The sequence below is a fragment of the Cucumis sativus genome, chromosome 3 (genome assembly GCF_000004075.3).
Source record: "Cucumis sativus cultivar 9930 chromosome 3, Cucumber_9930_V3, whole genome shotgun sequence".
NCBI classification, from domain to species: Eukaryota; Viridiplantae; Streptophyta; class Magnoliopsida; order Cucurbitales; family Cucurbitaceae; genus Cucumis; species Cucumis sativus.
Genome location: NC_026657.2, coordinates 22,028,940 through 22,050,956, shown reverse-complemented (window position 1 = coordinate 22,050,956; position 22,017 = coordinate 22,028,940). Strand labels below are relative to the sequence as shown.

The window sequence follows — 22,017 nt, the reverse complement described above, 5'->3', positions numbered from 1 at the left end:
ATTTTTGGGATCAAAATTTCACACGTGACACTATGCTAACGTTTTTTAATCATATATACACATTACATTTTACTTTAAACTTTCATAAGACTCATGAAACAAAGTTATATACTTTCTATTAAGTTGCGAAAGACTCACCTACTAAATGTCACGTGTGTTTGTTTTATCGTGAAACAAATTATAAAGGAGTTTTTGCAAAAATAACAAAAATATTTATGATAATAGAATTCATGTCATAACATTATCTAAATTTGCAAAATGTGGTGACCATCTAGTAGGCGTATGATTATCATCTAGTCATCTGATAGCTCTATCGTTATCGTTTACTGTCTATATGATAGCTGTCTGATATCTCTAATTTTGTTATATTTGTAATATATAAAAAATTTGATGAATTGAACTATTTTCTCTAAATGTTTTTGTGATTTGATGCAAATTTTCAATTATATACTTAGATGCCACTAAACACTCCCTTACATACTATGAATTATGGCTAAAGTGATCATTGGAGATGACCAAAGTTGGCCAGTGGAGTTACTCATAGGGAATTGGGAATGAAGTCGTTAGAAGGGTTAAATAGTGAAGAAAAAAGAATTACGTGCCAATATTGTGTGTAGGAGACGACGACGGACCTCCATGGACGACGGAATCTCAGAAGAGTTGGTGATGAGTGAGGTTCACCTTGGCTGCCCACCTGGATTTTCTGGGTCCTACGTTTCCAATTTCACAATTTCCTTCCCTTCCGGTTCGTAATTCCATTATTTCTCTAATTATCTCTTCCAGTACTGTCAGTACGAAATTTCAAAGCTGTTCCATTAGCTATCAACTGCCTAATTCTTCATCAATGTGACTACCTATTCTTCTTCTAATTGAAATTAGTGGCGGATGATAATAATATAACTGACCTACATAATTATAGGTTCTGACGATTTAGATACTGAAACCAAAACGTATGTCAGTGATTCATCGTCGAATAAGCAACTCATTGGTTTCGACGAAGATGGAGATCTTGTTTTACCCAGGCGCATCAGTTAGTACCGAATCTCTTCTTCTTATTACTTTCACAGGCTTTTACAGCAACAACATAGAGTGCCCAAATTCCTCATGCTAGTTGCATTCTTGTATTAAGTAATTTATGATTGAATTTACATGGAGACTTAGAAACTAGTTTAACTTTTTAAATGCCCAAACTGACCAAGAAGCTACACAATCACAATTACTTGCTGTGTTGGTCTGTTTTTGAATGCAAATTTTACATCTACAGTTTCTTATTTGTGTTGTCATTCTGAGCACAGCTTAGGGAATAAAGACCATTTTACCAATCCAAATTTGATTCTTCAACCCCATCACACCATTGTTGAACTTAAAAGAAAAAGAAAAAGGAATTCTTATGCCATCTCTATGCTAAATACCTTTCATCTTTCCCGATTAAAAATTTTTAAAATGGAAATGTGGGTGTTAAAACACACAATATCCATAACTTACGTTATTTAATTGGAAGAGATGTTAAGACATTTCTATATGAAAAACAGATGTGGAAGAACCTTCATTTCGTAGTTTTAATGTGTCAATCCAACATGATGTTATGTCAACGATACCCAGTGTTGGTTTGCAGGTAATTGTCTTTTAAGAACTGTGATCTTTTTTCTATTATTCTTGTACATTCATTATAATGATTCAGTATTTTTTTCCTTTTCAGGTGTGGAAAGCAGAACTTGTATTATCTGATTTTGTCTTGCATACAATGCTTACTTCATCTGAATTCGATGGAATTGTTGCTTTAGAACTTGGGGCTGGAACAGGTGTTTGATCAACAGGCATTCTTGATATTTATTTTCACACATTTGTTTTTGTTCTGATTCCTACCCTTCTTTTTGTTATTGTACCCTTGGACAATGAAACATATATTTTTAAAAACCTTTGTTGACTATATTACTATTTCAATGACAGGGTCTTATCTTATTGCTCTTGCCAGGACTGGTTGGAATACTGCTTGCACGGGTTGCTAAGACAACATTTCTAACAGGTATAGCAATCATCATGAATTTTGATTTTCGTGATTTATTAAATTGTTATAAAAACAAACACGGTTAAATAGTCAGTATCAGTTAGTTTCATTTTTTGTTATTTCTGGTTACCAACCATCCTTGTATATATCACTATAAATACTGCTTCACCTTGATGAATAAAGATTGAGTGAAAGTATTCTACATATGCTTGTTTGATATGATTCCTTGTTTTCTCATTTTGGAAATGGAACCCATCAAGCACATGTGATTTGTGAATTTCTCTTGTTTGTTTGATCTGGTTCTGTTATGATAGGTTGATCAATGAACACATTATTTTTTCTCAAAATGTAAAGAAAAATAAATAACTCCCCGAATGGTTAAACAGTATCTGATTCTTGAGTGATTTGACAATTAAACATTCAAGCGCCTCTCATAGTTTACTTATGTTTTACTTGGATTAAGTGAGCAATAATTGGCTTAGAGACTTATCTGACTTGTCTTTCACTTATATCCTCATCGCAAACATCTCTAATGCAAAGGACATGTTGTTCTTAATGATTGACAGATAAAGGTGACCGTGTCCTTGACAACTGTGCCAAAAACATTAATCTTAATTCTGGTGGGTTCAGTGCTGGAGTTGCAGTTCATGTAAGGGAGCTTGATTGGACAGAACCTTGGCCTCCTAAGCGAACCCAAGGAGAATGTCCGCCAAATAACAGGTGACAAAAGCTTTGCAATTCACGTTTTCTGACAAGCATACATCTTCACGATGCTTATTTTTCTTTTTCCATAAATGTGTGGTTTGTATGTGACTTTTAAAGTGCTTATTGATGACTGCAAGCGTTTATTTTTTACATTGGTAATGGTAATATTTTGTTTAAACTTTAAGTAGTGGTAAAAATTATTTTGACCGATTAAAAGAACTAAAATTTTCTCAATAACATTGTGATTTGAGAAATTCTAAAAATATGTTACAGAAAGAACACTTCAAATGATTTTAAAACCTTGGATTAAACATTTACCTCATTTTGAAAAGTACTTCAGTGAAGAATATTGAAAAGAAGAAGACAAGATATATGTAGAAAATCCTAGCAGAGGGAGAAAACACCACAATATAAGCCTATCTTATTATTTTCTAATAATCAAAAGAGTTCAATAGGGGAGAATATATATAGCTACAATAAGCCCTAACAAAAAAGGAAATAAAACTAGGGTACAATAAATTACCCAAATACCCTTGGGGCTATAAACACTCTACAAGCCCCTAATTCCCAACGCTCCCCCTCAAGTTGTAGCATAGATGTCAATTAGGCCCAACTTGCTAACATAATAGTCAAAGCTCTGCGTGAGTAATCCTTTGGTGAGGACATCAACAATTCGTTGACTAGAAGGAATGCACGGGATACATATACTGCCATTGTCAAGTTTCTCCTTTATAAAATGTTGATCTATCTCCACATGTTTCGTTTTGTCATATTGAACTGGGTTATTGGCTATGTTTCTAGCAACTTTATTGTCATATAAAAGCTTCATAGGCAACTCATAGTCCTGGTCATCATACAGAACTTTCTACAACCAGATCTATTCACAAATTCCCAAACTCAGTACTCTGTATTCGGCTTCAGCACTACTCCTAGCGACAACACCCTGCTTCTTACTCATCCAAGTAACAGGATTACCCCACACAAAGGTACAATATCCTGAAGGGGACTGTTCGTCAGTAACTGATTCTGCTCAATCAAAGTTGGTATAAGCTCAGTACATTTTCTATAAGTTTTCCGAAACATCAAACCTTTACCTGGAGTAGTTTTCAAGTATCTCAGAGTGCAATTCACAGCTTCCATCTGTTCTTCGTAGGGTGCTTGCATAGATTGACTAACAATGCTAACTGCATAGGAGATATCTGGTCTCGTGTGAGATAGATAAATCAACTTTCCCACTAAACGCCGATACTTCTCTTTGTCAACGGGAACTTTATCACAAGGATTTCTCAGTTTTTCATTGTGTTCCATAGGGGGCACCATTTCCTTTCGAAGATTCTTCTTGTAGTAAGTTATCCAGGGGACTTGGTTGGTAGGTAAAATTGTGTCATGGAGGATGGGCTCGGGAGGCTCAGTAGGGGCCATATACGAAAGGAATGGGCCAGTTAGCCTCTTCACTACCACTCTTCCCTTGAATATGGCTAACAGGAAAGAAGGGTTTATCCTCAAGGAAGGTGACATCCATGGACACAAAATACTTGCGAGATGGAGGATGGTAATACTTGTAGCCATGCTGGTGCAAAGGATACCCCATAAAAAACACATGAGTTAGCACGGGGAGTAAATTTAGTGTGGTTGGGTCCATGACTGTGAACAAAGGCAGTGCATCAGAATATCGGAGAGGAACATCAGGAATAAGTTGTGTGGAAGGGTAGAACTCCTTGAGGCATTCATGAGGTGGAGGACCCGAGATGACATTCTATTGATAAGATGTGCCGCAGTAAGGACTGCATCCCTCTATAAGTAGGATGAAAAAGAAGTAGACAACATGAGAGAGCGAGCAACCTCAAAGAGATGACGGTTTTTTCGTTCACCCACACCGTTATGTTGTAGGGTATAAGCACAAGAACTTTGGTGGACAATTCCTTTAAAGAACAAAATGTCTCGAAGAGTATTACTCATGAAATCACGACCATTATCAGTACGCAAAATCACAATTTTAACGTTGAATTGTGTCTCAATGGTTGTGTAAAATTGTTGAAATATTGACGAGATCTCATATCAGTGAGGAGAACCCAAGTGAGATAGGTTTGATCATCAATAAAGTTTACAAACCAACGTTTCTCCGAAGTGGTAGTGACTAGTGAGGGCCCCCAACCATCACTATGAATGAGGGTAAATGGTTGGGTAGGTTTGTAGGGTTGAGACAGAAACGAGACTCTGTTCTGTTTTGCACGAATACACACATCACTAGACAAAGAGGAGATATCCACTTGAGAAAATAAGTGAAGAATAGATATTTCATATATTGAAAGTTTGGGTGGCCAAGACGAAAGTGCCACAACATACAATCTTTTTACGAAGTAGAAAAATAAGATGACAACAAACTAGTTCTACAACAATCCCTAAAGGAAGCATCATCATCAAGGAAATCGAGTCCCTTACTGTGTCAGTAGTGGCAATCATCTTCCCCGAGTTCAAGTCCCGAAAAGAAACAATATTGGGTGAGAAGAGAGCTTGACAATGTAGATCTTTGGTTATCTTATTGATAGATTACATTGTAAGATATCTTAGGCACATGTAACACATTCTGTAAAATGGGACCATCAAAAGGGAAAATATGACCTTGCCCGCAATAGAAGCAAAGGACCCATTTGCAATCCTAATTCTTTCATTGCAAGCATTATTTCTGTTAAAATGTTCAGTTAAATGGTATGTAGCACCTAAATCAAGTGTCCAGAGTTTCTTCCTATTGATATTGATAAGACTAAAGGATTGAGATGTACCTGATAGAACACTGATGTAGTGTTTCTATTTATTGATATTTGCAACAGAATTACAATCTCAAAGCAGTAAAAGAAAATATAAAGAACCCTAACCCCTTGCCCTTCCTCTCTTTCAAGGAATATTGCAGCCTTAATTCTTCACCCTTCTCCCTCCCAACAGACTCCTATTTATATTCCATACCCAACTCCTATTTATACTCTAACTAACTTTCTCTCTCCATAACAAACTCCTACTTATGCTCTATTATTTTATTATGGAGCATCTACTAACAATATTAAAACTAAGGCTATTCTCCTAGCACGTGCGGTTAACCTTCTTCTTTTTCCTTCTACTGTACTGGTGTATAATTGGGGTCTATCATTACATTCCCTTTCCAAATGCACCTTGTCCTCAAGGTGAAAATTCGGAAATTTCTTCTGAAAGTCTTCATACTCCTCAATAACTGGAATGGGAAACTTATCGGGTATAGTCACGCTGTTTAAGACTCTATAATCCACGCAGAATCTCCAGCTTCCATCCTTCTTCCGTACTAACAGAACCGGGCTGGAATATGGGCTATTACTTGGGCGAATAACTCCTGAATTCAGCATCTCTTCCACCAATCTCTCCATCTCCGCCTTTTGTTGGTATCCATAGCGATACGGCCTCACATTTACCGGGTCAGTTCCTTGTTTCAAATAGATATGATGCTCAATACTTCTTCGTGGAGGTAGAGTCTCCGGCCATGTAAAAACATCTTCGAATTTCTTCAGGACAACTGAAACTGCCTCATCCACTGTTAGTATTTCCTCAATTCCATTATCTTCTGAGGGCTCGTACATTGTCTCCATTGCTCGGCACTCAATTAAGAATCCTTGGTCAGAATCCTTCCATGACTTAATCATATTCTTGAGGCCAACCATGGCTTTGGTTAAGCTGGGGTCTCCTTTGATTTTCACTTTCTTCCCGTTGTGTAGAAAAGTCATGGTCAAGTTTTTCCAATCCACTTCCGTCACGCCCAATGAATACAACCACTGCATTCCTAGTACTCCATCTACTCCTCCCAACTCAAGTGGTAAGAAGTTCGCTTCCACTTTCCATCCCTCCAGTTCTAGCTCGATGCCTTCACAAATTCCTTTCCCCTTCACCGTTGCACCCGAGCCCAAAATCACTCCATAGTGTGAGGTAGTCTTCGTCGGTAAACTCAGTTCCTGCACCACCTTGTCCGAGATGAAGTTATGGGTTGCTCCACAATCTATTAGGATAATTACTTCTCTATCCTTAATCTTTCCTCTCACCTTCATCGTTTCGGGATTCGTCAGCCCCACCACTGAATTTATGGAAAGTTCAACGATAGCCTGATCTTCTGGATTTATCTCGACACAGTTCAATTCTGTCTCATCCCATTCCGCTTCCTCCACAATTTCATATTCCTCATCCTCCTTTACCACATACATTCTTAGTTCCCTTTGCTCCCTTCCTCTACATCGATGTCCATGAAAGTACTTTTCATTACAGCGAAAGCAAAGTCCCTTCTCTTTTCGGGCTTGAAATTCTGCATCGGGTAGTCTCTTCGTCGGGCCTTCTTTCTTAACTTCTCCAGCCGTTGTTCTTAATGTCACCGTCCTCATTGGAAATATGGTATTTCCCTGGTTCTCACTGTTATTCATCGCTGCACTACTCTTGATGATTGAAGAGTTTGGAGGGGGTATTTACCCGTGGCACAACCGTTTAGGTTCGCCTCCTTGCGAATGATCTCCCGGTTCTCCACGAGTTGAGCTGCATGCATCATCTCGGCCAAACCAACCGGTTTACAAAAAACTACCTCAGCTTTGATCCACGGAAACAGTCCATTCATAAACGTCTCCTCTACCACACGATCTTGCAAGTCGGCGAGTGGTGCCATCAACCTATCGAACTCATTGCGATATTCTTCCACTGTGGTCTGCTGTTTAATCCTTAAGAATTGCCCACAGATGGATCCTTTCTCTCGACGATCGAAACCGCACCAGCAATCTCTCCTTAGGATTGTGCCATCCTGTAAACTTATCGCGTTCTTCTTGTGCTCGGTACCAGTTTAACGCTGGGCCTTCAAAACTGATGGTCGCCACCAAAACCTTCTCTGCATCACTCAGTTTGTGAATTTGGAAGTACCGGTCGGCGCGGAACAACCACGAATCCGGATCCTCACCATTGAATACTGGCATTTCGACCTTCTTAAATTTGTCTCTCTCATTCGCACCCTCTTCGTCCTCAGTCCTCCTCTCCTTTGTTTCATTCTCACCTCACCTACTTGTCGAACTTTCTCCTTCATTACTTTTTCTGCATCCAGTTTCTTGTGCGCTGTAGTCTGCCAACTTCTCACTGGTTGTCGTCCGTTCTTTCGCAATGGAATCCATGAGTATCATCAGCATTTGATGCGTCTTTTCAGTTTGATGACTGATCGCTGTTAAGCTTTCTTCGATCGCTGGAATTTTACTCACTTCTTTCTTCATCAGCAACATTTCCTGATCGTAAGCTTCCATTCTCTCTTCCGATCGCGTGTTAACCATGGTTTTCTCCTTGCCCAGATTCGACAGGCTCTGATACCAATTTGATAGAACACTGATGTAGTGTTTCTATTTATTGATATTTGCAACAGAATTACAATCTCAAAGCAGTAAAAGAAAATATAAAGAACCCTAACCCCTTGCCCTTCCTCTCTTTCAAGGAATATTGCAGCCTTAATTCTTCACCCTTCTCCCTCCCAACAGACTCCTATTTATATTCCATACCCAACTCCTATTTATACTCTAACTAACTTTCTCTCTCCATAACAAACTCCTACTTATGCTCTATTATTTTATTATGGAGCATCTACTAACAATATTAAAACTAAGGCTATTCTCCTAGCACGTGCGGTTAACCTTCTTCTTTTTCCTTCTACTGTACTGGTGTATAATTGGGGGTTTATCAGTACCTCATTGTGCAATGGCTCCAAGAGGAGTACCAAGATCACCTCTATTCCCTATAAGGGTTGGGGGTTGTGAAGTTCCAGCTGATTCACTCATAAAAGCCCTACCAAAATTATGCTTGTCATTTGGTAGACGTTTCTTACCATTTGGTAGTTGACCATGTAACTTCCAACAACTGTCTTGCATATGTCAAGGTTTCTTACAATGTTCACACACCGGGATAGACTTCCCACTTTGAGGTTCCATATTGTTAATCAATGCAAACCGAAGAAGAGAATCCTTTCATTTCTAGATTTGTTCTTGAGGGTCTCCTGGTCTAGGTCTCGATACCTCACCTGTTGGGTACCCAAATTTGTGGACGCCCCTCAAGAGCCATCTTAATGGATTAAAACCACGAGAAATAGTTAGAGCCATCTTAATGGATTAAGACCACGAGAAATAGTTTCTGGTCATTCAATTTCTCCCCTCAAATTACTCCTATGGAGCCAAATAAATAATTTGTACCAATTAAGGTAGGGAAAGAGGTTACCGAGTTCTCCGAATGCATAGGTAAGACTGAAGGAGTGACAAAATTTGTGGAGTTTGTGATAGTTCCTAATGCTGCCCCAGAGCAGCAATTTATTGTTGAAAACTTGTCTGAAGATTAGCCAGCTGTTGTTGAACCATTGCTGGAGATAAACCAACCGACCTTGATGTTCATAACTAGGCAACACATGTTGAGGAAAACCCAGTTGTTGCAAGAAGCTTGTTGCCGCAGTAGGGAATTTACCTCTGTAGTAGGCGGACGACTCACTAATCTTGTTTTCATGATGTATGTTTCGGTTAGGGTTTCCATCAAAGGGGTTGTGGTGGCACTAGAGTTGGATGGATATGCAAGGACTAAAGATAACGATCAATGACAGTGGAAAAAATGGTGGCTCCGACAACTATTCCGGTGGTGGCTGAAGTTGGCGGCAACAGCTGTGGCTGAGGCAGGGCTGGTGCAAAACTAAGGTCGTCTTGCACCATTTGGTTTTTGCTAATGGCAGCTAGGGCTTCGTCACCATGCTCTAATACCGTATTGAAAAGAAGAAGACAAGATATACGTGAAAAACCCTAGTACAGGGAGAAAAGGCCACGATAGAAGCCGCTCTTATTATTTTCTAATAATCAAAAGAGTACAAGAGGGGAGAATATATATAGGGGATAATAAGCCCGGACAAAAAAAGGAAATAAAACTAGGGTACAATAAATTACACAAATACTCAGTTAATTAGGAATAGGATTATATTTTCTAATAATCATTTAATTAGAGAGAAGCTGAGGGTTTTGTGTACAAATGGGTAGAGTTTTAAGGGCGTGCCCATGAGAGGGGAGGGTATGTTTTTGGATTATGGTTTTGGAACACATATTTTGATTGTTCTTGGAGGCAAGGAAGTTCTCGAATCTCTCTTGAAGATTGCCATAATTCATTGATAAAAAAGTCATGTTTTACCAATTACTATTTTCAAAAGGCTGCCAAACACACACTAGGCAATTTGGGACTTGTGTTTGTGTGGTTGGACTCATAAAACATGAAGTAAGTGAAGTTTCTTTTCTGGTGCCTTTCATTGTCATACAGGTATTCCTGGGCCTTATCAGAGGTTGAAGAGGCACTGGGAGGCTCCTTGCTTGTTGCTGCTGATGTTATCTATAGCGACGACTTGACAGATGCATTTTTTAATATGTTGGAGAAGTTTATGTCTCAAGGTTCAGAAAAGGTATGCATTCTCATGTTGAGATTATTTTATTTTATTTCAGGTTTCCAATTGATGGGTTAGGTTGAAATAGATAATGAAACGTGCTTCACATATCATTTTATATGGAAAAGATGCTAATCATTGACCATATGTAAAAGGACACAAATGATAATGACTACTATCTGCTTGAAATAATGCATTATTAGGCAAGTGACATGACTTGTTTGTGGATATGAAATTGTGAGCCTTGTATTCTACCACATTTCCTCGATGGCCCTTGTTTGAGGAGATGGAGATGGTTGGGGTTGAAATGAAATTACTTATTGATCCTAGGAGCTAAGTGAGTTATAATCTACATACTGTATTCCTTATTATTGATCTTTGTTGAATGAGACCATTTACCTACGTTATCAACTTGAACATAGCTCACTCAATTAGGTTAATGGACAAACCTTTGACCTACGTTAAAAAGTCTCCAGTCCTCATGCTCCCACATGTTGAACTCAAAATGAGACTCTGTACATGTTATTTGTTGTATCGAGTAGCAACCTCCATGATGTTAGTATGTAACCCTTTTCTTTTATTCATGATCATAATTGACAAGTGGATCAAGAAGATAAGTGATTCTGCAAAGTGAAACAATAATTAGAAATTTACCAATTAAAATTCTCGAAAGATTTCTTGTTACTGAGATCAAAGTAAACAGATAAGAGGTTAGGATACAAATTGAGATAATTCATTGGAAAAAGTAGAAATGCAAGAGTGTGTAATGGTATTCTCACATATAGTTAATTGTGCATGAAATTTAATCTATAGTAAATTATGCCCATCTAGGCCAAAAGAATAAGTAGCTAACCAAGTTTTGTTATTTGGTCAAGAAATCAATCAGACCTTCTGTGAACTTGCTAAATGTTTTAGTTGAACTTCCAATGTATGTAATTTTCCCCTGACCAATCACCAAACCCTTCAGGTATTGTACTTAGCCCTGGAAAAGCGCTATAACTTCACACTGGATGACTTTGACATTGTAGCAAATGGCTATTCTCACTTCCTAAGTTACCTGAAGCACGAAGAGGGTAAGTTGACTGTAATACTCAGCACCAAGCTTGACATATCTATGTTGAGCTCATGTTTTACTTGGGTTTCTTGATAGATGATACCGAAAACAGTAAATTGGAGCACGAATCAAAGCCGCATTTCGTAGGCCACCGAATTGATCTTGCAAACATCCCACAATACGTCCTTAACTATGAAAGAGGAAAAGATGTCGAAATCTGGCAGATTAAGTATTGTAGGAAAGAGTGTTGAGATCATTAGAAGGTTGGGAACATCTGGTGTAGAAGTCACTGTAAATTAAGCCTGCCTTCGCATCTCTGGTGAGTTTTCCATTCAAACTACAGTGCGATGTTAAAACTCTACCAAGAAAATGTTTGGTATTAGTTATCACAACACAAGGATTAGGGATTTCTATTTTTGTAGCCAAATATCTAGAAACAATCCCAGTCTCAGTTTTGATTCTATATGTTTTATGAACCTTTTTTTCCTAATCATTTCAAAACTTCATATTCTGCACCATCTATAGAGATGTTTCTTCATATGGAAATAAAACTAGAGTATGGTAGATTTTGAAGGTGTTCTTATAAAGTTCTTAAGAATATAATGGATGTTCTTTTTAAAGATTGATTTCGCCATATTTAAATCGAATATTTACAGTTCTTATGGAAAAAAAGAAAATAAATTGAATATTTATAGATCTCAATCCATGAGTTGGAAGGTAGACTTGAGAAATCTCAAGGTAGATAGATATAAATAATGTTTTGTTTAGTTTAGTTTATTTATTTATTTTGAGTTTGGCTTGTGGAAAATCAAACTATTTGCTTGAAGTGACGTAATTATAAACAATGTTGTTAGATATAACATCATCAATAGTATTTGACATTTAAAATTGAATAAAATAAGTCTCATGCAGGCATGCACTTTTATTCTATATAGTTTTGAAATTTTCTAAATTTGACTTTAGACGTCAAATTATCATTATAAACTACAATCAAATTGATTAATTAATTTATTCTCATTTTAGATGATTGGATTGAAATTTTAAATTAGTGGTGTCTGAATTAGGTTGAAGGACTTTGAAGACCTAATTACTCCATTGTTCAAGTTGTAAATTTCTTATCTCAAATAACAAAACCTACCAAATAAACCCAACTCAACTATGAAATGTTTGGATTGAGTTGGTTTAGTTTACCTGGGTCATTCAACTAAATTTTCTTCTTAAAATTTTGATTTAATTATTTATATATATTGGATTGAGATTAAGAATAATAAAACTAATATAGATATATGTCAATATAATGAAAATTGTAAAAAAAGACAGAGAAAATTGATAAAATATTTATTGTTAGTATCAAATACAGTAGTTTTTCAGTCAGGTGTAAATAATCTGTCTTTTTTTAAAAAAATGTAAATATAATTGTATTATTGTAGATAAAAGAAATGCATTAAATCCATAAACCCATCAACCCAAGAAAGAGATTAGATTGGGTTGATGGGTTTTTGAAATGATAGATTTCTTTTTTAAAACAATCCATGATAGATTATTAATTTATAGGTTGATGTTTCCCTCTATCTTATAATTGCCAAAATATAAAAAATAGTAATTTGTTAAATATGTGTAATATGTTAAAATAAAATCCAAAGTAAGTAAGATGATCACACAACTCCTGCTTGCTGAAAAAGGGAATATGGGAATTCCCTTTTTCTTAAAAAAAAAAAAACACAAAAAGAAAAAAGAAAGAAGAAGAAAAAGGAAGAAAAATGGATGAAAGGCTTTGTATTTATTATTTTGGAAAAGTTGATTACTTGACTTGGAAACAAAGCATTAAAAGCTACATTGTCTACAAAATATATTATATTAGAAGAAACCATTATTTTAGGTTCCATTGATTTTTATCATTCATGTTATATTTTAAACTAATAGTTGGTAGTAATCCTAATGTTAATATTATAATTGAGTTATAAAAACTTAATTTAATTTGTGTTCCCGAAAGTATATGTTTTTGAAATAAATGAAGTTTTATTAGACAAAGAGAGTGTTTATTTTGAGTTAAAATTGTGAATAATTTTTTTTTAGAAACAAAAAAAGTGAATTAAAAGGGTTTGAAAGTCTTTAGGAATATTTGAATTGAAATTTCCTTTTTTATTTCTTTTATGAAAAAAGAAATAAACAATAAAAAAATATATATAAGGAAATCTCCTTTGAAAGTGAAAAACAGGCGGTGTTGTTGTAACGTTCGGTTCTCCCAGGAATGAGCACACAAATTCTCCCAAAAATCACTTCCAAAAAAGAATTTCCTTTTCAATTCTCTTCCCAAACCCAAACCCATATCCCTTTTCCCTTTCTTAATACAACAACTCTCTCTTGATTTTGCCGCCGATCACCATGGGTTGTTCCCAGTCCAAGATCGAGAATGAAGAAGCCATCGCCCGTTGTAAAGAACGCAAGATTCATATGAAGGATGCTGTCACTGCCAGGAATGCTTTCGCCGCCGCTCACTCTGCTTATTCTATGTCCCTCAAGAACACTGGTGCTGCTTTGAGCGATTATGCTCATGGTGAGGTTCAAAATCCCCAATTTGTTTCTGTATCTACTCAATCCAATCCTGCCGTTGCTTCCTCTGCTGCTGCTGCTGCTTCCGTCACCGCCCCTTTTGAATCCTTTCCCCCGCCTCCCCCGCCGTTGCCTCCTTCTAACTTTTCTACTCCTCTTCAAAGGGCTGCCACCATGCCTCAGATGAATGTGTACAATCCCGATCTCAAACCTGGGTCGCCTATTATGGAGGAGGAGGAAGAGATTGATAACGAAGGCTCTGTTGGCGCGTTGAGGAGGAGTAGGAATAAAAGTAAAGGGGATGACGGCAGTAGCCGAATCAGAAATTCGGAGCTTAATGAAGATTTGACCGGTGCGTCGCCGCCACCGTCTGAGAACCGGCATATTCCACCGCCACCGCAACAAAATTCGACATATGATTATTTCTTCTCTGTTGATAACATACCCGTTTCGACTTTGAGTGAAGTCGAGCAGGTACAGATAAACAAAGAGGAGATTGAGCGCAAGTCGTTTGATCAAAAGTCTAAGGGAGTGGAGAACGATGTTATTGAGGAGCGTAGAATAAGTGGAAAGGCTGAAAAGGTGGAGGCGGTGTTGGAGGAGCCAGTGGAGCCGCCTCCAGCGCCGCCAGAAGTGGCGGAACCTGTGGTGGTGGCGAAGAGCTCAAAGAAGATGAAACAGGCAGCATCTATGGGGTCCATAGAGGGCAAGAGGATGGTTAAGGCTAATTTTAATCTATTGCAGATATTTATAGATATCGATGATCATTTTCTCAAAGCTTCAGAAAGTGCCCATGAAGTGTCAAAGATGCTTGAGGCGACCAGATTACACTATCATTCAAACTTTGCAGATAATCGAGGTATGAGTTCCTCTCTGAAGTTAAGCTTTTGATTCTGGGTTCAACTATTACCTTGGCTGGCATGAAACCTAACTCCTTGCGGATATATATAATACGTGCTATAGTAAGAGCATCTTGATTAAGCTTGTTAATTGGTTTCCTCCTTGATATATTGTAATGCATTGCTTGTATTTATACCTTATTTTTTAAAAGAATTTGATGTACTTTCCTTCAGGTCACATCGACCACTCTGCCAGAGTGATGCGTGTTATTACATGGAACCGATCATTTAGGGGATTGGCTAATATGGACGATGGAAAAGACGATTTCTATGCAGAAGAGCAAGAAACTCATGCCACCGTATTAGATAAACTATTGGCGTGGGAAAAGAAGCTGTACGATGAAGTGAAGGTACATGGAAGATCTTCGTCGTACCTTAATATTTAAGCGTCTCTTCGTCCTATCTTAATGTTAAATTCACTTGTTAATATCTTTATATCATCTTCTACCTGATTAAATTTCAGTAATCGATGGCCAACTCCTTTTAAATGAGGATCTGTAGTAGGAATTAGCTACCTTGTTGGTGCCTGTCTAAAGAGTTTTTGCATATTTGATTTACATGGGGTTGGTTGTAATTTGCAACTTTCTCCTCAATCATACTACTTATCTCTCATCTCTAGACTCTGGATATTCCTTCTTTCCTTCCTGCCTCTCTCTCTCTCTTTCTGTCTGATATCCACAGATATATGGTTATGCCTCTTGTTATTAGCCGTGGCTGCTAGACACCAAATTTGTTGGTTGGGCAGGTCAGTGGATGGTAGAAAGCTTATTGGCTGATCTAAGATATAAGACTAAGACCATGTTTTTGGTTGTGTTTCTTGTAAAATACTGCTTCCTTAGGGTCTTCAACATTGTCATTCTGACCCTTGAAGCCTCGAGGTCATAATATATGCTTGTTCCTGTTTGTAACCTTGTTCTCTCTAAAGTAATAGGCTAGGCAGGCGCTATGCTTTTTTAGGGTTTCAATTGTTTTGATTGACATTTGGATCTTACTGAACTTAATTTGTATGTCTATGATGGAGCAGATTGCAATATGATGTGAAGGAGAAACGTTCTTTTAACTGAAATTTGTTTTGTGATAATTACGATTGACAGGCAGGTGAACTTATGAAATTTGAGTACCAAAAGAAGGTTGCTACATTGAATAGGCTGAAGAAACGAGATTCTAATGCAGAAGCATTGGAGAAAGCAAAAGCAGCAGTAAGTCATCTGCACACTAGATATATTGTTGACATGCAATCCTTGGATTCAACTGTCTCAGAGATTAGTCGTCTACGAGACGAACAGTTATACCCAAAACTTGTTCAGCTTGTTAATGGGTGAGTTGCATGAGATAGTAATATGCACATGGATATGGTTATTGTTTATCTTTATAGTCGCCTTTTCAATTGATAATAATGACTCATGGATATTAAGTTTAAAAATATTCTTCGTGATTAAGATTAGTTGATTGTGATGCTATTCTTCTGGTCTCTCACTTTTCTACAGGCGCATGTGTTGGCTTTCAAGTAAGAAAACTGGATGTCTCCTTTGAAATTTACCTAATCCAAATCCCAAGTCCTGCTTCCAAATCTCATGTTTGCTTTTTTTAAGTAAACCACCCTAAAACCGTGGGAGTGGTTGCTATCTAATTCTTTTTCTTTAAATATAACTAAAATTGTAGTGCGTGCATACGTGGTTTTATTTGTATGGTAGAGTATTGCTGACACTAATGTTGAACCATTTGTATAACTGAGGTCTAAATTAACAAAATAATACCAAGTTTCCGAAACATGAACATTGCTAAAAATTATGCCCGTACCTATCTGGGTCATTTTTTCTGTTAGCTTGGAACATATATCGATTCTCCATTCTTATGAGATCCTAGAACATTCACATATTATGCTCAATTTTTAAGGTTGTCACTTCTATGTTTTAAAATAACCAGAAATGTTGTCGGTTGTTCCGCAGGATGGCAATGATGTGGAATACAATGAGAGCCCACCATGAAGCACAATTGAAGATTGTAAGTGCTCTACGAGCAATGGACCTCTCTCAATCCCCAAAAGAAACGAGTACTCATCATTACGAGCGCACGGTTCAGCTCTGCGGCGTTGTTAGAGAGTGGCATTCGCAGTTCGAGAAGCTCGTGCGGTGTCAAAAGGAGTATATTAAATCCTTAAACAGTTGGTTGAAGCTAAATCTAATTCCTATAGAAAGTAGCTTGAAAGAGAAGGTTTCACTTTCATCTCCCCCAAGAGTTCAAAATCCGCCAATCCAGAAACTCCTCCTTGCTTGGCACGACCAACTTGAGAGACTCCCCGATGAGCATCTTAGAACTGCCATATTCACTTTTGGTGCTGTGATAAATACTATTATGCTGCAGCAGGATGAAGAGAGAAAACTGAAGTTAAAGTGGGAGGAAACGGAGAAAGAGCTGGAGCGCAAACAGCGGCATTTTGATGAGTGGCATTACAAATACCAGCAACGAAGGATGCCGGATGATGTGGACCCTGAAAGGTCGGAGGCAGGTATGCAGGATGCAGCCGTGACGGAGAAGTTGATCGCGGTAGAGTCGTTGAAAAAGAGACTAGAGGAGGAAAAGGAAACTCATGGGAAACAATGCCTTCATGTGAGGGAGAAATCTTTGGTTAGCCTTAAGAATCAGCTGCCGGAACTCTTCCGGGCTTTATCAGAATTCTCTTTCGCTAGTTCAGAGATGTACAAGAGCTTGAGCTCTATTTGTCAGGTTTAGATTTGAAAGCTACAAAAGTTCATTGTAAGTTATTGTATAATTTCCCTTTTTTCTTTTTAAATCTATTTTCATTTCAAACCAATTTCTATGGAATTTTTGTGTTTACCGTTGGAACTTATTTTCAGTGGTTAGTAGCGATTTTTCTTTCTTTTTTGCCTTTCTAGCCTGTTATTATTATTAGGTTAAAATATCTTTCTAGTCTATGAGCTTTCAATAAATTTTAATTATATTTTTTCATTACTATTTATTTTATTAACATTTTCACTCTAATTTTAATAATATGTTCACCTGTTATGTTTCTTCACGTAAAAATGAAAATTAACTCGAAAGTACAAGGACCTGAACAAATTTCAAAAGCATAGGGACTGAATAACAAACCTTACAATGTCATTACTTTGTTTTATCATTTTTCTATTTTTCTAACAAGGTAAACAAGACTGTTAGTGATAGAAAGTTTTTGATAGACTTTATTATATTTATAATTTTCTAACTTTGTTATATACTCAGTAGCAATTACAAATATTATTTTTAATAATTATTAATGGTTCCCTTTCCTTACGAGAACGTTTTTAATCCATTATTATTTGTTTCTTTTCCTTATTAATTAATAAGCTTTGAATATTTTATAAATCGATCGAATTCTTATTATTATTTTGAATTAAAATCACTCATTACCATATTTAAAAACCACCCAATTAAGAATGGTTTGATTTTATATGTATATATGTCCGTTGGGACAATTAAGACAGATAACATCACACACAAAGGCCAAAGAGAAAAACAGAAGATTTCTCTTTTTATTTTTTCTCTTCCTCCTCAAACTTTTCTCTCATATTTCTCCATCAATTGGTCAGACATTGGTAATAGTGAGTTTTTACTTATTTCCAAAATAGAGTTATGTTAGTTCTGTTCTACATTCATTTTTTATTCGTATATTATGTCGATTATTTGTTTTTTTTTTTTCTTTTGTAATTTAAACTTCTTAATTAATGTTTAGAACTTGGTTGGGTTAATTGTACACTTTGATTTGATATATATTATGCAAAAGTTTTTGTGTTCTTAGGGATATATCATTTTACTTTTTCAGAAGAATAAGCTTTCTATGATGGAGTACTCTCAAATTTTCGAGAGGTAATTTGTTTATTTTGTGATTTCTTGAGTGGGAAGTCGAACTTTTGGAAGTATAATATTTGATTGTGATAAGTTTCCTTAATAAAAGTTGAAGTTTAAAAAAAGAAAAAAAATGATAATTTAGTGATTTCTTGAGTGGAAAGTCAAAATTAATTTTCTTCTTTTTCCAAATATCATCAACTCGATCGTCTTAGTGACTTCTTACACAAAAAGAGCTTCAAACCCTTTTATCTTTTCATTTCCGAAAACTAGTTTTAGTGTAATGTCAGATCAGATCCATGTTTATCTTTGTCATTATCATCACATCACATGATGACACGTGTCTATCATAACATACGTAATTTCAAAAACTTGTGTCATCATCATCAATTCTTTAATCCTATATACTACTGTTACACATTAATGCTCTTGAATCTCATCTCAGAACATCCTGTGTTTAGAACTTTGATAATATGTGACACTGTTTTTAATATAATGTTTATAATTTTACCACTTCGACATTTCCTAAGTTATCAACCTTATTCCTCCCTTTGGTTTCTCAGTCCATACTTCTTCGCCCATTTTCTACAAACATTATTATATTACTTACCATTATTTCCCCTCATCTCATCAAACTTATCTTGTCCCCTCAGATCTTTTTTTTTTCCTCTGTTGGTTGCATGCAGACGTTTATGTTCCGATCAATGCTGCACCAACTTACGCTTATGGCGGCGCAACCGCTTGTCTACTTCACTTCTTTGCTGCATTATGGTGGCCTCCTCCCTCGAAGCTTGAACTTGCTGAGTTTAGTGCGACCTCAGTTTTTTGATCCCAGTAACCATCTCTTCCATTTTCTTGTTTTTTTCATTCGTTGTTTTTGTTAAATTTATTAACCATTTCAATTTTTGGTTACTTTCATCTGAATCAGAAAATCAAGAATTCTTTATGTTGGTTTAAATTACAATTTTTCTTCTTTTGATTCCAAACTTCATTGTTGGTATATATCTAACAATTAATTAATTTCATGTAATGGAATTAGTTCTCTTTTCATATACACATTTCATTCTTCTTTATTTTCTTTAGCTTTAAGAGCTTTTTTTTTTTTTTTTTCGTCGACGACCATCACCCACCTTCGTCCATCCTTACCGACGGTGATCACCGTCGACTTTACCCACTATCATTAGATAAAAGTCAGTGAAAAGAGTGGTTTTTAACTTATTTAGGAAAATATGGTGATTTTTTTGTCTTCAGAAAGTTTTCTTGGAAGAAATTGTTTTTATTTCTTTTCAAAAAAATATATAATATCAACTTTTTTTCTAATTATTTATCACATTATATCATACATTTTCTTCTAAAATTATAAATTATTAAACTTAATTAGACAATATTATTACTTATTTAAACATTCTGTTTGTAAAGTAATAAATTATTATATATATATATATATATATATATATATAGGAAGAAGATTGACTCTTTTTATATGGAAAAAAATAAAATAACCAACTTATATTTATATATATATATATGTAGTTTTGCTATACTTCAAAATATTTATAACAATTTTTTTTAGTTAAAATAATTTATCTAAAGACTAATATAAATATATCACATGCACTTTAGTTTTATCTTATTAAAGTATGCAATACTTAAAAAGAAAACTATTACTATAGTATAATATAATATAGCAGAATGGGTTTAGGAAACCTATAATAGAGTATGTTAAGAAAACTATAGTATAATATATATCGTAGAATAAGTTTGTTACATTGCAAAGTAAAATTTTATAATCTTGCAATATATAGCTATAAAAAAAAACCTTTTTAAGGGAGCCAAATCTTAATGGACAATTTAAACAATGTTCAACAAAGTTTCTACTTGTCAAAATGGTCAAAATATTACATTTATTTAAAAGTTTGAAAGTGTAATCACAACTATCAATAGGTGTAACTTTTGCAATTTGTCAACATTAGAAAAGTTAGAAATATTTTTACATAACTTTTTTAAAATGTAAAGACAATCACTATTTAATGAATTTCTATAAAAATACGATGTAAGATTGTTGATCACATCAAACTAGTATTTTATCTTAATATCTCAAGAAAATGAAATTATTTATAAAATATAGCAAAATTTTGAAGTGAACGATGAATTTTGTCATAATTTTAAAGTAGTTTTAATATTTTTGTTATTTTTTAAAATCGTGTCCAATTTTATCAATAAAATTAATGTTTGTATAGAGTTTTAACACGGGTGGTTCCATACATTTTTCTATTCTCAATTCAGTAGACTCAATATTTTTTAATAAGTGTAATTATTCACTGTCAATATTTTAAAAAGATTATAATTATTCACTAATTTTACTTAGAAGGATTGGTGATATACTCAAAAAAAAAAAAATGAGGACTTCTGAAATAGCAAACATTTTGCTATATATAAAAGGATCAATTTTCTTTGTTTAGTATAGTAAATTATTAGTTTACAAATAATTAAGTAATATTTTTAATTAAATTAAATATTGGTAAAAATATGAAAAGAAAATGTATGATATAATATGATAAATAATAATTAAAAAAACAGTAAGATTAATGGTTTTTCTAATAATGAAAACAATATTTACAACCATTCTTTTTCACTATTTTGTTTTTCCAAAACCACCTTCTCATTTTTCAATTAATAATATAGATTATAACGTTTGATTTTTATTGATCATACTTATTCTTAGTACTATACATGTGAATATTCTACTAGTTAAACTAAAAACCATATAGTATATAATTGATAAATCAGAATGTGGTATATATTTTCATTTGCAACTCCAATTATTTTTGGAAAGATGGTTCTAAATCTCATAGGATTAGTGCATAACACTACCCTATAGGGATAATAATATTTGTATACCAGTATATAAAATTATGTTAAATGATTTTCTTAAAATAAAAATTGAAAATATAAAAAAACATACTAAAATAATATAGAAAATTCCATAACTTTTAAACAATTATTCAGAACAAATTTCAAGCATGACACAATTGACAAACTACACATATGATTTAAAATTTACTGTAAGTAATGAATTTCTAAACTTTTCGTGGAAGGACTTTGTAGACTCTGGGTTTGATTGTTCTGCATGAATCTAACATTTGAATCCAATTAATCATATTTTGGAAGCTAGTTGGATAAGTGTAATTTAAACGTAACGAACAAAATTAATATAATTGTTACGACAAAAACACTCCATATACATTCATTTGGAACTTGTTATATATTGATTTTTAAACTTCAATGTTTATAATGTTGTGGAGAATGAGATTGGATGTCGATTTGTGATTAGTCCAAACTTTCGTATTTAACAAAAACGTACTGAAAATTAAATAAATATTTTTATAATCAAACAAAACTCAAAGTATATGAAGGCCACATTGGTGTTCAGTTCATTCTTGCCTTATAGGCATTGCTACAATTTCTTGTCTAAAGCTACAAATGTATGACTAATCCATTTGTTTGGTATCAATAC

General features: G+C 35.0%; 2 protein-coding genes across 4 annotated transcripts; both read left to right on the top strand.

The window, feature by feature from the left end:
- The first annotated feature begins 522 nt into the window (after nucleotides 1–522).
- Nucleotides 523–11,788, top strand: LOC101204403 (methyltransferase-like protein 22). Of its 3 annotated transcripts, none has more exons than XM_031882309.1 (9): nucleotides 523–745; nucleotides 935–1,030; nucleotides 1,533–1,615; nucleotides 1,700–1,802; nucleotides 1,976–2,026; nucleotides 2,575–2,728; nucleotides 10,031–10,169; nucleotides 11,119–11,224; nucleotides 11,302–11,788. In XM_031882309.1, exons 1-9 carry the CDS (start codon nucleotides 637–639, stop codon nucleotides 11,454–11,456), a joined length of 996 nt encoding a protein of 331 aa, XP_031738169.1. In that variant the 5' UTR covers nucleotides 523–636; the 3' UTR covers nucleotides 11,457–11,788. The 3 variants fall into 3 exon arrangements, with proteins under 3 accessions (XP_031738169.1, XP_011651494.1, XP_011651493.1); XM_011653191.2 differs by having other exon boundaries at nucleotides 526–745; nucleotides 920–1,030; XM_011653192.2 differs by lacking the exon at nucleotides 935–1,030.
- Nucleotides 11,789–13,406: 1,618 nt separating this feature from the next.
- Nucleotides 13,407–17,547, top strand: LOC101204163 (protein ALTERED PHOSPHATE STARVATION RESPONSE 1). Its single transcript, XM_011653193.2, has 4 exons — nucleotides 13,407–14,617; nucleotides 14,832–15,007; nucleotides 15,752–15,975; nucleotides 16,607–17,547. Exons 1-4 carry the CDS (start codon nucleotides 13,591–13,593, stop codon nucleotides 17,388–17,390), a joined length of 2,211 nt encoding a protein of 736 aa, XP_011651495.1. The 5' UTR covers nucleotides 13,407–13,590; the 3' UTR covers nucleotides 17,391–17,547.
- Nucleotides 17,548–22,017: the final 4,470 nt, after the last annotated feature.